At 39.4% G+C, this 15600-nt stretch overlaps 1 protein-coding gene across 8 annotated transcripts in view; it reads right to left on the bottom strand.

The window, feature by feature from the left end:
- The window catches only part of HERC2 (HECT and RLD domain containing E3 ubiquitin protein ligase 2), a 240982-nt gene that overhangs the window by 111494 nt on the left and 113888 nt on the right, over nt 1-15600 (bottom strand). For 7 of the 8 annotated variants that reach the window (XM_025982238.2, XM_025982240.2, XM_072737016.1 and 4 more), the window contains 12 exons: nt 14324-14457; nt 13630-13803; nt 13415-13551; nt 13142-13293; nt 12189-12380; nt 6977-7164; nt 5534-5726; nt 3894-4076; nt 1819-2000; nt 1113-1260; nt 836-1032; nt 378-608 (listed from right to left, as the gene is read on the bottom strand). In XM_025982238.2, coding sequence (XP_025838023.1) covers nt 378-608; nt 836-1032; nt 1113-1260; nt 1819-2000; nt 3894-4076; nt 5534-5726; nt 6977-7164; nt 12189-12380; nt 13142-13293; nt 13415-13551; nt 13630-13803; nt 14324-14457 — 2111 coding nt within the window. The remainder of the gene's footprint in view (nt 1-377; nt 609-835; nt 1033-1112; nt 1261-1818; nt 2001-3893; nt 4077-5533; nt 5727-6976; nt 7165-12188; nt 12381-13141; nt 13294-13414; nt 13552-13629; nt 13804-14323; nt 14458-15600) is intronic. The other variant, XM_025982239.2, reaches the window with a different exon arrangement.

The raw sequence follows: 15600 nt of genomic DNA, 5'->3' as shown, positions 1-15600 counted from the left end.
TATTTATCACAGTGGCACAAAACAAATTAAGAAAAGATAGATGGCTTTCCTCGGGTTGCATAGCCTCCTAGATGGTAGACATGAACTATGAAAATCAAGTTCATTCCAGCACTGATGTCAGAACCCAGTTCTAGTATAAAACTCCTCTGCCTTGGGATTCCTGGGTGGCTCAGTGGTTTAGCACCTGCCTTTGGCCAGGGGCATGGCCCTGGAGTTCCGGGATCAAGTGCCAAATGGGCTCCCTGCAGGGAGCCTGCTTCTCCTTCTGCCTATGTCTCTGCTTCTCTCTGTGTCTCCCATGAATAATAAAATCTTAAAAAAAAAAACAAAAAACTCCTCTACCTTATTATCATTTAACTGAACACAAGTTCACTTACTGGTTTCAGCTGATTCAACGGGCAAACACGACACATCCGCATGTCTGAGAATTGTACAGTGATTCTGCCCTTCGGAGTTATGCGAGTTACTGTGCCTTCTCCAAACTCATCATGCATGACTTGTCCCCCCAACCGTAGGCGACCATCGATGCCTCCAATCACAGCCAGGACTGCCATGAGGCCCCCAACCTCAGGGTTTTCAGAGTCAGGTAAGTAGTCCTCTAACAGGGCCTAATGCAGACAGACAGCTGGGTTGAAGAAGAGAGCCCAGGGAGCTGCCTGTTTCTTACACATTTACAGCTAAGCCATTTTTATACTAGTTTCTTCAATAGTTATTTCCACTTGAATATGTTTTAAAATATCTTTAAACAAAATACACATCAACTTAGAGAAATAATTTAAAAGTTAAATCAACATTTGACAGAGAAAAGTTAGCAGCTCTGAAAAGTGGCACCCACCCCCTCTGATGGCTTTCCTGTGCAGCTGCGGGTGACCAAGTGGAGCTGAGAGTTGATATACTTGTTGATGAGTCCGTTCCACTGGCCCAGGGAGTGAAGTGTGCGCAGCAGTGCCACCACCTCTTCTGCCAGGGTGCTGCTATGGGTGGCAGTCAGAGAGGCCTGTGGGCGTGCCCTCCGCCGCCTCAGAGTAGATTCTGAAAGAGAAGTATGAGAGAGGAGCTACATGGTTCCCTGTTCACTTCATCAGTTCACACAAATAAGGAGAGCTGCCCACCTCTGAGGAATGGGATATCTGAAGAACAGGTGGTAAGTAAGCTGCCCAGGAAACCAAACAGCTTTTCCACAAGGCACTTCATATCCCTTGCCCTTTCAGTCTTGTCCCATGATGGAAGCACTGCTTGCAGTAAATGCACAGCTAAGATCTGATAAAAGGCAATTTAAAATGGCAAACATTAAAGAAAACCACTATCTGTGATTGTAGATTAAGAAATAACAGATTTTTATTTTTTGTTCCTATAATGCAATTAATTATGAGAAAATTCAGATATTCATTTTTCTAAAATTAGATTATACCCAAGTTAATTAAAAATATAGATTATCAGGATTTTTTTAAAAAAAGCTTTATTACAGATGCAGATATTTATTGAATTAAAAAATAATTATTTTCAGCTTAATTCTTCTAAAGACAATTATACTACAACTTCTATGAAGCACCTAAGAGCAGCTGGTAGGATTTATCACTTCAAAGGAAAAAAAAGTCAAGTACAGTTTAGTGACTTAATTTAAAATAATAAAAAACTTCAGCCTCTTACACTAGAAAATCTACATTGGGTTGGTCCTAGTCCTTCTCTGCACTCATTATTGAGTATAGGCACCTAATTATAATGACTGGGAGGACTGGTATCTTGATGCCACCTCTTAAGGGGGTCCTACAGTCCCAAAATTCACACTGAGCAGGATCAGCCCAGCAGTACAATTACCTGCCGTTGTAGTGAGGCGGCGGTGAAAGGTGCGTGTCCCTCCACAACCTTCATAAGCAGGGCAATCCACTGTGGGGAGCTGAGGGCAGCACACATGTGTGGTGTAAGTGCAATGCTCCGCACGAAGCCCAGCGTGCACCAGCTCCGGTGCTGCTCCCGGCATACCAGCCTGTTTGGGGAAGCTGCCAGAATGAAACAAACTAGCTTGGCACCAAATTTCTAGAAATAAACACTCCGTACAATCTACACTTTTAATTTACCTACCATGTTATTTTCAAAAACAACCTACTTCACAAATATATTACCATGTCACTCAAAGTGAGAGCAGTGGGAGAATAGCTCAAGGAGCATTTTACAACACTTTTAAAACCTTTATAGTAACTCAAACCAGTTAAAGCATTTCAGGTACTTATTATTTCTAGACAATAAGAAAATGACTCAATATTCAAATAGTAATTATTAAGAGTGAATCTTGTATATTTTTTATAACCTCATATGTGTTTTAAATATCTCCCATGATCTTGTTTACATTTCATCTGCACCGTACATTTCCAATCCAAGTTTAAGAAGTCTGCATTAATAGAACAAGACAAGGGAGGTTTTCGTGAGGTTTATCCAATTTGATACAACTGACCCTCTCTGCTTCTCCTGGCTTCCAGGTCTCTGCTCATGGTCACCCCGGGTTTCCACTCTTTCCCGGCAGAGGCCCACCTGCCAGGGCCCAGCTTTCCTGCTCTCCAGGCTCCCAGGGGCACCTCCTTCAGACACATGTAAATGCCTGTGCTCAGTCACACAAACACATCAACTTTCACACAGTCACACCCTACCACAATCACACACACTCATTCTCATAGTCACTGATAAATTCACAATCACTCATGATTACTCATAAACAGATACACCCAGCTACTCACACACATTCACACTGCCACTTCATACTCAAACCTGTAGACACTCAAATACCCAGTCTTACTCAGAAAAAAACCTCTCACACTTACACCCAGATTCAGTCACATACTTACAAGCACTCTCACACTTACACACACACTGGTTCCTCCCACCTCATCAATTCATTCTCTTCAACGTACACATTCACATACAAACATTTCAGTGGGTTGAACTGTGTCCCCCAGAATTCATGTTCACCCAAAACCTCAGAATTTGGCCTTATTTGGAAATAAACTCTTTGTAGATGTACTTAAGGATTGGGAGGACACTATACTGAATCAGAGTGGACATTAAATCCAATGAAAGTCTCTATAAGAGGCAGAAAAGGACACAGAGACACAAGTCAGCCCTTTGTGTGAAAATGAGGCAGACTGTACAGTGCTTTAGCCTCAAGCTAAGACACCTTACAGCTACCAGAAGCTGGAAGAGACAAGAAAGGATCCTCTCTTGAAGTCTCTGAAGGGAACACAGCTCTGCTGACACCTTGATTTTGGACTTCTGGTCTCCAAAACTCTGAGGTTCTATAATTCTGTTATGGGCTGAACACTGTCCTCCTGCTCCCAAAACCAGTATGTTGAAGTCCTAAACCCTCGTATCTCAGAATGCGACTTATTTGGAAATGAGGCCACGGAAGATGTAATTTGTTTAGAAGAGGTTGAACTAGATAAGGGGGGGGAGGTCCCCCTAATCCAATTATGACTGGTGTCCTTATTAAAAGGTGAGATTTGGTGACAGATAAGACACATAGGTGAAGATGAAGGCAGTAATCTACAACAAAGGAATGCCAGAGATTGCCAGCAAACTACCAGAAGTTAGGGGAAAAGCCTAGAACAGGTCTTTCCCTCACAGCTCTCAGAAGGAAGCAGCCAGTTGACGCCTTGATCTTGAACTTCTAGCCTCTCGAACATGGAGAAAAAAATTTAGGCCACCCAGGTGTATGATACTTTGATGTGGCACCCCAAGCAAACTAACCAAATTTGCAGTAAGTTGTTACAGAAGGCCTAGGACTCTAGTACACATGCACACTCACCCCCATGGACACACCCACTTACACACACACACACACACACACACAAATTCATAGTCCCAGGACTCTGTAGGCAAGCCCACAACTATTCATTGCATACATGTTTTGTCCGTCGTTCCACTTTCCACTAACATTCGCAGCAGCCCACACAGGGTCTTGGTGGCCTCACTCTGCATGATTTCAGCGTGGACTCCAGCAGAGAGACAAAGAGTTTGCAATAAATTAACAGTACTGGTAAGCATCATTGCAGTAGGATGAATGTTCCTTTCAATTTGTTCAGCTTCTGGAAAAAAGTATCAAAATAAGAACCTATACTCCCAAATAGAACTGGAAAATGTCCCTGCATGTAATGTAAGAGATTTTAATAACACAGTCTTTTAAGGAATTTCATATCACAATTGTTACAGTGGAAAGGAAAGTGGCTTTTTACAAGAAAAGATGGGATTCAGGATGCACTAAACACCCTAATTATCTCTGTCTCTACCTTCCTCAAGCAAAATAATCCTTTTAAATTAGAGTTTAATATTTTAAAAACAATCTCTGCATATAGCTCAGAAACACACAATTTCAAAGATTTATTCTTCTAGAAAGACAGCTTATCAAATGTCAGAAGCTGAGATCCCTGGGTGGCTCAGCAGTTTAGCTCCTGCCTTCAGCCCAGGGTGTGATCTTAGAGTCCCAGGATTGGGCTCCCCGCATGGAGCCTGCTTCTCTCCCTCTGCCTGTGCCTCTGCTTCTCTCTGTCTCTCCTGAATAAATAAATAAAATATAAAAAAAAAAAAAAAGTCAGAAGCTGCCTGCTGACAAGGTAGCTATGCCCTGGATAAAGATGGAAGTGCCTGAGCCAGGGAGGGGAACCAGAGGCTCATGTGTCCACAGCATTGACTTGGAGGCACAGAATAGCTAAGCCACAGTTCTTTCGCTTAGCTCTGCTCAGGCCCTGATTTCCCTGACTGAAAACAAAGCCAGTCCTGACCATATTATGTGTGACTCTAGGTTTCACATATGTTACTCCCAACGGCCCAAAAAAGCAGGCATCACCTGTTCACATCAGAGGGGACCTAGACCCCCACAAGTGACATGGACTGAGCAGAGCCTTTTCCACTCTCCACACCATCCATTCTCTACTGAGCTCAGCCTCTCCTGACCATACAAATGACTTCCAAAGTCCAGCACCTGAGCCGCAGGAATCAGCCCTGGTTTCCTGAGACGAGCCATGGGAAGCTTCATTCATACAAGGTCTGTTGGACACATCTAAAAATGTCATGATGTCCTCCTCCCACAACCTTGGATTTCCTTAGATAGGATTTAACTGGGTTCACTCCAAATTCTCACCTCTAGTTTCTTCAAGGCAAGACAGTACTATCTCCACACTACTTCTAGTCCACCAGGCGCTGGCTCACTATCTCACACACAGGTTCTGAGCCAACCAACAAGGTCCACCAGAGGTAAAGACATAGCAAGCACTGCATTACCAAACCCTTCTGACTGTCTCCAAAGGGAGTAAGAGAGTCAAATCCAGCTAGGTTGCCAGTTATGAGAGGCATGCTTTTAACTCCTGCATCAGAATCACCTGGGGCTTATTTACACTGAAACTTCAGGGGCAAGTCCAAAACTACAGACCACTGTCTGTAGCTGAGTCTGACACTGTTCTCATTCCCAGATGAAAAGGATGGCCAGCTGCTATTAGCATACAGCTTGCCAGGTTGCCCCCAGACTAAACAGCCCCAAGGTACCGACCAGAGTCATCCTCTGTGTCCGAGTCCTCTGCTGAGGGCTGTGTGGAGGCTGGCAGCTCTGCCAACTTGAGGTCATACTTCCCCTCCTTCCCCATCCTGTAGGAGTTGGTGCTGCCCGTGTCCCACTGGACCCTGATCCATCCGTCCTCACCCAGTTCACCAATCACACGGCCAAGACCAGGAGGAGGTCCATCCTGAGGAAGCCAAAACAAAGATTAGTTAAGAAGGCATATGCCAGGTGGGGGATGGGGGCACTGAGGGGGGCACTTGATGGGATGAGCACTGGGTGTTACTCTATATGTTGGCAAATTGAACACCAATAAAAAATAAATTTATTAAAAAAAAAAAAAGAAAGAAAAAAAGAAGGCATATGCCTGTTCTGTCACACAAACAAAGCCTGTAAGGACTGCTATGTCACTGTGTACAGACTTTGTGCCACAGACTGCTCCAAACCTATTCGCAACATGTACAGCTCTCATCATTACCTTAAATCAAACTCAGGAAATAACTTGCTTATGCTCCTTTACCAAGAGTTAAGCGTCTCAATCAGCATTCTCCCTAAGCCAATGCAGAGATAAGGCTTTCCAGCCTAGTCCTGGTGTCCTATTCCTTGGCTCCCTTGATCCCCCATAGGGCTTCGAAACACCAGAAACCTGAAACAATTACTTGCATCTCATCAGGAACCTAGCTAGAATGGAAACTCCATCTCTCACTTCTATGAGTAAAAGCTGTTTTTAGACTACTACTATCTATTGCAGGACACTATGACTCAAAGCTGTTTTTAGGATGCTGCTACCTGTTCCAGAACACTTCTGAGATGATTCTGATGAGGCCCATGCTTAAAATTGAGGTTAAAGATGGCAAGAGTACTACCACACTGCAGGAAGGCGAGCTCTTTCCTTAGCTAGTGACCAAGGTAATGACACAGGCACTAGCCCCCATGATCTCTACCTTGTGAGACCTGACAGAAGCTTAGGAAAGATGTGCTATGAGGAGAAACAGAAATGGCCACTGCCCAACTAGCACACCTGAAACTACAAGGCTGGGGCACTTAATGGGCACATAGCCATCAGTTCCGAGAAGGAACACCTGGGTCCTCACAGCTTTCAGAACATTGTTACTAAGATGAGGTTTGATCTCTCCTGCTTATTCTTGCTCCTGCTCTGGGCTGCCCCTCAAATTGAGCCCAAGCCAAGGAATTTTCTGAAAACAGCCACCACCCTTTGAAGACTTGATTCTGCTCGAGGTGCCCCTACAGCCACTGTTTATCTCTGCTTGTTTTGACCTCATTCACCTGCCCAGAAACTATATCACGAACTACATCCTTTGTCAACTGCACAGGCCCTAAGTTAAGTTATTTATTCCAATTTCCACTCACTAACAGCATGCAAGTAAAGATGGTGACTAATGTGTGGCTAATGTGTTTAAAATCAAATCTGAGTACCTGATCACCCCATTTCCAATCAACACCTCTCATGACCCTGGTTCCAATCTTCATCATGGCGGCCAGTTCTGGCCCTGAAACTGGAAGCTGCACAGGAGCCATTTCCTTCCTTGTCTCTTCCAAAACTGTAGCAGAAGCTCCTCGGGCAGAAGCATTCATATCCTCTTCAACATTATCACAACTAGGACCTATCAGATCATCAAATGCAACAGCTGAGCTAGTAAGTAGTTACAATTTCCTAATCTTAATACACTTATTCAAAACTTAGTAAGTACTGATGATGATAGTTTTAAAGAACCTATAGTGTATACTGTAGTACTTTATCAATATAATAAATACCATGAAAGATTTATTAATGGGAATTTAAAAATGTAAAAGAACCAAGCATATAAATATATATCAGAAGATATAAAAGATATAAAACAGAGACATTTACTCTACTTCTAGTAATTATGCTCCCCTCTCCAAAAAAAAAGCAAAATGATTAAGTTAGAAAAACACTCATCACATATTTTTATTAGAATAGAAAAACAAAATATAACCACCTGTCTGTCGAACAATGAGAAACTTACCAACTTTAATTATAGTACCACACAGAAAAAAGCTAAGAATAGCAGGCCTGATACTGCCATCCTTAGGAAAGACTGCTTGCAAGGCAGTCCTTAACTGGCCTCTGGAAACTTGGATTTCAGAAGGGCTCCTCCTACCATTCCCTAATGGACAAGAGGCCTCACAGTGCCTAAACTGTTTGTACAATGTGGTCTCTGCTGAAATTTGCTTCTTTCTCTGGGTCTAGAACTTGATTTATGTGCCAGGCAGAGGTGCCTACTTGACCTGCCCCAGTGCAAACTCTAGGTACAGAGTCTCTCATGAACTTCCCAGGTAGACATTTCACCCATGTAGTCACAATTCTCTGCTGAGAGAATCAAGTTCATCCTGTATGACTCCAGTAGCAGAGGACTTAGGTCAGTTTCTCCCAGACTTTTCCAATGTGCTTCTTCCCTTCACTGATTTTGGTTTCTAGTCTTTCACTGCAGTCAATCTTAGGCCTCAGTATGACTGCTGAGGCCTCCTCACAAATCACTGAATCTGGGAGTGGTCTTAGGGACCCTGGCACAGGGATGGCAGCAATAGGATTCTCTAGAACAACCCTAACTTGCTGAAATATTGCAAAAGCCCTGTTTGGTAAAAGGAAGAATGAAGGGGTGGAACATGATGAATATTTGGTTCCTGATTGTTGTGAAATCATCCACAAGTATAAAACAGAAGTTGAGCTATGAGCTGCAAGAAGTAAAATTTATGAATGGATTTTAAAATAGTCAATTTAACCCCAAGAGTCAGCATGCTAGATCCCCTGGCTGCTTTTGGCCTTGCTGGCTAATGTGAGGGGGTAAAAAAGCACAGCCCTAGTAACTCCTCCAGTTTTTGTTCACTCTTCCAAATGGGAGGAAAAGGTGCACAAACATTCCCAAAGGTGGCTTGGGTGGGTGAAAATGTACAAAGTGCATGATCCTCTCTCAATCAAAAGGGAGAAAAAAGGCTTGTCAGTTCCCAGGGCTGGAGTAAAGCTTTGGGTAAGGTAAAGCTTTTCCCCAGCTTTACTGGGGCAAAAAAATTCTTTTCTTCAGCCCAACTCTTTGGAGCCTCAGTGAGGCCCCAAGAGGGCCAGAGTTGCATTCCAGCTAGGATCTCCTCTGGCAGCTATAATGTTAACCCTGTAAATGCCAAATTTATTGCAAAGTGTTTGAATACATTTGCAATAAGAAAAAAGGGGATCTTTTTTTAAGTGGTTTTGTATTTTATGGCTCTTGTATCTGGATGCATACATAAAATTAATATAAAATTTTATATGCTTATAATTTCTTATATGAAAGAAAAAAATCATCCTGATCAAGGAGAGTGGTAAATATAGACATGTATTCATGATATACAACTCCTTTGCTTTCTGCAGCCAGTAGGCAGGTTCAAATTTAAACTCTAAACAAAAGCTCCCATAATTAATGATTTGTGCTATGACTTTTACCTCTCTGGAAAAAAAAGGAGATGACATAAAAAGAGAGTCAATTTCTAGATGGAAATTTCTAGATTATTTTTCTAAAGCATTTTAAATCACTAATGAGGTCTTAAGAAACCAGATGCCTGACTCAGAGGCTGATTGTTTTCTAGCCTGATGCATATTTTTGAACAGGTCACGTGGACACAAAGATTGACGAGATCAAAGGAGATCAAAGAGCTTAGGAAAGCCTTGCTTTTTTACTTGGATTGGAACACTGGCCTTACAGTATCTCAGATTTCAGGCAAAGAACATTATAAACCAATCACATCTAACATATATATATATACACAAAACTCAAAGAGAGCAGGATACTCAATCTTCTCAGAGGTACATGGAACATTTTCCAGGATAGACCACATACTAGACCATAAAATAAATCTCAATAAATCAAAATATACTATAATCATACAAATTACACTCTCTAACAGAATGAAACTAGAAACTAATAACAAGGAAAACTAGAAATTTCACAAGTATATGGAAATTAAATTACATACACTTAACTGCCCAAAGGAAAAAAAAAAATCATGAGAAATTTAAAAATATTTTTGAGACAAATTTAAAAAAAAGCACAACATACCAAAACGTATGGGATGCAGAAAAGCAGTGCTAAGATGGAAATTTTTGTCTATCAATGCATACATTAAAAAAGAAGAAAAATCTCAAATTAGTAACTTGACTCTACACTTGGGAGAAACTAGAAAAATAAGAATACAGTAAACCCAAATTCAGTAGACAGAAGGAAATAATAAAGACTAGAACAGAGATTGGGAATTTAAAAAAATAAAACAGAATCAATAAAACCAAAAGTTGGTTTTTTGGAAAATATCAACAAAATTGACAAACTTTAGGTTGATTAAACAAAGAAAAAAAGATGACAAAAAATAAAACAGAAATGAAACCAGGGACTCTACTACTGATTCTACAGAAATAAAAAGAACTCTAAAAGAGTATTATGAACAATTATACACCAACAAATTAGCCAACCTGGATGAAATGGATAAATTCCTAGGAACCACAGATTATCTGAATTGACTCAAGAAGAAATATAAAATGTGAATAGACCTATAACAAATAAAAATACTGAATCAATTATCAAACCTCTCAACAAAGAAAAACCCAGAACCAGATGGCTTAACTGGTAAATGCTACCAAACATTCAAAGAAAAATTAATACCAATTCTCTAACTCTTCTAAAAATAGAAAAGGAAGCAACACTTTCTAACTCACTCTTTGAGGCCTGATAACAATACAACCATAAAATACTGCTCAAAGAAATGAAAGAAGACCTAAATAAATATAAAGCCATCCCACGTTCATGGAAAGGAAGACTTAATATTTGTTAAAATAGCAATACTCGCCCAATGCAATCTATACATTCAATACAACCTCTAGAAAGTCCCAACAGCTACTGTTTGCAGACACGAGAAAGCCAGCCCTGAAATTCATATAGAAATCCTAAGGACCCAAAAGAGCCAAAATAATCTTGAGAAAAAAAACAAAGTTGGAAAACTCACTTTTTGATATCAAAACTTACCACAAAGCTAGTGTTCACAACAATGTGGTACTGGCATAATGACATACAGACCAACAAGATAGAGTCTAGAAATAAACCAAAATATTTATAATCAAATCATTTTTGACAAGGGGGCCAAGACCTTGGGAAAAAAAGTCTTTTCAACAAATGGTACTAGGACGACTAGATAACCAAAAGAAATAAAAGGAGTCCTTACCTCACACCATATTAAAAATTGCCTAGAAATAGACTAAAGACCTAAATATAAGAACTAAGACTATAACATTTTTAAAAAGAAAACACAGTGAGTAATCCTCATGACCTGGGTTTGGCAATGGTTTCTTGAACATAACATCAAAAGCACAAGCAACAAAAGAAAAACAGGTAAGCTGGACTTCATCAATATTTAAGGCTTCTGTGCATCAATGTAAAACAAAATTCAACCCATAGAAGGGGAGGAAGTATCTTCAAATCATTTAATTGATAATGGTCTAGTATCCAAAATATATAAAGCACTCCTACAACTCAATAACACAAATAACCTAATTTAAAAATGAGCAAATGTTTTGAATAGAAAGTTCTCCAAGAGGGCAGCCCTGGTGGCCCAGCGGTTTAGCGCCACCTTCAGCCCAAGGTGTGATCCTGGAGTCTGGGGATTGAGGCCCACATTGGGCTTCTTGCATGGAGCCTGCTTCTCCCTCTGCCGCCTGTGTCTTTGCCTCTCTGCCTCTCTATCTCTCTCTGTGTCATGAATAGATAAATACAATCTTAAAAAAAAAAAAAAAAAAAGTTTTCCAAGAAAGACAGACAAATGGCTAACAAGCACGTATAAAGATGTTTAAGGTCTTATATTAGCAAAATGTAAATCAAACCACAATGAGATACCACTTCACATCAACTGGGATGGACTCAATTCCTGCCTCCCCACCTCTCAAAAGGAAAATAACTGGTGTTGGTGAGGATGTAGAAAAACTGGAAACCTCTTCCATTGCTGGGGAGAATGGAAAATGGAATGCTATGGAAAAGACTGGGGGTTCCTTAGCATACCAAAAGTAGGGATTACCATATGACCCTGCACTTCCACTCCTAGATATAGAACAAAAGAATTAGAAATAGGTGTTCAAACAAAAACTTGTACATAAATGTTCCTAGCAGCACTATTCACAGTGGACAGATACAAGTCAAATGTCCAACCATGGATGAAAGGAAAATAAATTGTAGTATATTCACACAATGTAATATTTTTTAGCCATAAAAAGGAATGAAGTACTGACACATGCTAAGTGAAATATGCCAGATACAAAAAGCTAAAAATTGTATTTCATTTATATGAAATATCCAGAATAAGGAAATCCACAGAGATAAAAAGCAGATTTGTTGTTGCCAAAAGCTGAGCGAGTGGGAAATCAGGAATCATCACTAACTGGGTGTGGCTATTTGAAGTGACAAAAAAGTTACGGAACTAGATAATGGCATGCTTATACAACATTGTAGATGTGCTTAATGCTACTGAATGATAAACTTAAAAGTTGTTAAGAGGGTAAGTTTTATGTCACTTTTATTTTGAAATTATAAAGAAAGAAGACATGAAGGCAAAATCTTGACATTTTCACAAATGACTTAAAGCAGTGCCAACCTACCAATAAGCCGAAGTGCTGTCTGTGTGAGGGCGAGCATGCCTGAGTTCAACAGGAGGTTCAGGTTGTTTGCTCCATGCTGCAGGGTGAGCATGCTGAGCATTACCAGGAGAAAGCGAGCTTGTGGGGTTGTCCCCAGACTTGGTCCTGATGGATTCTCATTGGTAATGGTTTGTAGGGGGACAGGCTGGATACCTAAAAAGCATTGACACTCACATAAATTTCTTGTGCGTGGATATAAAAACATACATGATGCAGAAAGTAGTAGCAATTTTTTAAAATTTCTGTTTTTCAGTGTATTTCCAAAAAGCATGGACATCAGGCACTGCTTTGCAATAATCCTACCACCATCAATCCACATATACCCATTTTTAGTTGTCTGCAAACCTTATCACACTGCTCCTCTGAATAGCCTTGATGGCTTATTCATTTCAAATACAACAGTCATATTTCACTTCTCTTCCACAAGACCAATCCTAGCATTTCCCTACAGGTACTTAAACTACCCAAGAAATTAAGTATTAATATAGGATACAAACTTTAGGGCTTATGGCATCAGTGATACACAAGAAGATTATGTCCTCTGTTGAATTTTGAAAGTTTTGTTTAAAATTTCAGAAAGCTTAAAGCACATTAATTATTCTCATGTACCTAGAAACAAGTAATACGCTACATATTAACTAAACTGAATTTAAATAAAAGTTTTTTAAAAAAAGATTATTATTCTTCTTTGCCTCTCTTTCTGTGTCTGTCATGAATAATTAAAATCTTAAAAAAATTGTTATTCTAATGTACAGTTATTAAAGTCTTCTCAAAGAGCAAAAATCAGCATTTGCGAGTTTCTACAACTTATAATTAAGAGCCAAACTATAAAATAATGCTAATGTGATCACTGACATCACTTCAACAGCATTCTTAATACAGCCTTTTAAGAAGATGTTTTTTTTTTAACTCACCAAGCTCTTTAAATTTGGCATTTGCATCCATCAAAACATTTCGAATATTCTGAACAGCCCAAGCATATAGCTTGCCAAAAGTTACTTCCAGTAGCATCCGATTAAAAGGTGGGATCAAATCCACATCCTTTAAACAATCTGTAAGAGGTTCCCTTTCAAAGAAAGATAGAGAATATTATTTACAATATTGCCAGATTTTTTAACTTGAATAGAAAAAATGCTTTGTTGCCACAATTTCCCTTAATTAATAAAAAAAAATGTTCTGAAGTTTACCCTATGTCAATCCCCTCAGGAATAAGTCTTTGCCATCCACAGAACATAGCATACTGCACAGATGGAAGTAGGAAATTTTTGGTTGCCAGTTTTAAAATTGTATCTATCCCTTCCAGACGAACTTCTGCTCTCTCCAACTGCAAAATATCAATGTATACAGTTAAGTGTTGTGTGTGTTATCATGTGCAGAAAAGAATGTTCTTAGAAAATTTTACCTGTTTTAATAGGCACTTTCTCATTTTTTCCACATCTACTGGCTCCTCTTTAAGGGCAAACTCAGCAATTGTACTGAGGAGTGCAGACTGTGGATAAAGACCTTGAACATTCTGCTTCAACCATTTGTATTTGTGCACACCTGTAACTGTACTCAACAGTGGTTGCCATTTATCCTGACAAAGGAAAACCATTTTCACCATTAGTTTGCTTATTAATATTAACATGTACTCTAAAACACTTACTCAAATTAAATACAAATACATATAAGTAGGTTAAAATTAGTAAAATACTTTATATTAATACGTAATGTATGGCAAAAATACCTATGCCATAAATAGGCTTATAAATGAATTTATAATCTCTATATTTACTTAGTTTGGAATAGACAAAGTTAAATTACCACCCATATTAATAGCCTAAGACCAGGACAGCTTCTGGAGCAAAAAGTACATTCAATGAATGAATGGTAAATGAATAATGATACAATGTACCTCTAAATGTAAAAGGAAACACTTTCCCAGCTATCAGTCTGACCAGGATACCACAAATCAAGTGTGTTCGGTGTGACTGGGGCTGTCATCTATACTTTCAGTAACATGCTACACTCTCTATGAAGAATAAAATACTTGTGGATTCCTTTGTAGGTGCTTTGTTTTTATTTAGCCAGCCTCAAAATCATAGTAAATGCTTTACCTTAGGAGATTTAATTGTAATGGGTCTTTTGTCCACACTTATAGGACTGTGAGGCAAAATGCAAGCTTCTTCTAAATCACTCTCTTCATTTCCAATTTTTTCTTCATCATCAGTAGATTCTGGCTTCTTAGGAACTATGATTAAAAACATCATTAATTATAAAATCATTTAAACATAATTTTAAATTACGATATATTAAATCTGCATAAAGTTAAATAAAGCACCTGAATATTTTACTAAAACAAATATGCAAATATCACTGTCAACTGAAAAACTAGTAAAAATTATCATTATTTTCACATGACATTCAATAATAATGTGGTCATTTCACATCATGAACAGAAAGACAGAGTGCTATGATAGGGCAGATCCTACAGAAAGGGAAGCCCAGAATCAGCAAACATTTGCTTAAAGAGCCAGATGGTGAATATTTTAGTCTTTGCAGGCCATTCAGTCTATTGCAAATACTCAATCCTGCTGTTGCAGAATGAAAAGCAGCTAATTTTAACCATGGATGCAGGAATTTAAACTTCATATAATTTCCACTTATTAAACTTATTATTCTTTTGATTTTTAAAAAAAAAACAATTTTAAAATGCAAAACTAGTCTTAGCTCACGGGCAGTAGACAGCAAGCAGCAGGCTGCATTTTTCCTCAGACCATAGCTGGCCCACTCTGAACCAGGGCAATGAACCTATCATCACTGTGGAAGTGAATTAACTAGATGTCTTTTACTATGTCAGTCTCTTTAATTAGGGAAATTTCTATTGAATTTGCAATGTGATATGTGCTGTTGCTTCCATATTTTTACTCCCTTTTAAGAATTTTAGTCTAGGGATCCCTGGGTGGCGCAGCGGTTTGGCGCCTGCCTTTGGCCCAGGGCGCGATCCAGGAGACCCTGGATCGAATCCCACGTCAGGCTCCCGGTGCATGGAGCCTGCTTCTCCCTCTGCCTGTGTCTCTGCCTCTCTCTCTCTCTCTAACTATCATAAAATAAAAAAAATAAAAAAATAAAAAAAAGAATTTTAGTCTATTTCTTCTCAGCATATAATAAACAATGTAATTAACAATATACCTGGGCAGTAAAACACTTAACACAGCAGGTCTAGGTTGCCCAAACCCTACAAATTCCCAAGACTGTCCCTTCAGCACTTGGCCAGCTCCTATGAACTGAACTCTGAGTCCTTGGCATGTTCTTCTGCCTGATAAGAGTTTCTGTATACCTGAGGTCTGGGGCCATATTTTCCAGTCTGATCACACAGTTTATGCTAACAATG

Source organism: Vulpes vulpes, chromosome 14 (genome assembly GCF_048418805.1).
Source record: "Vulpes vulpes isolate BD-2025 chromosome 14, VulVul3, whole genome shotgun sequence".
NCBI lineage: Eukaryota > Metazoa > Chordata > Mammalia > Carnivora > Canidae > Vulpes > Vulpes vulpes.
The sequence above is the reverse complement of the archived record's forward strand: the minus strand, read 5'-3'. Positions and strand labels throughout refer to the sequence as shown.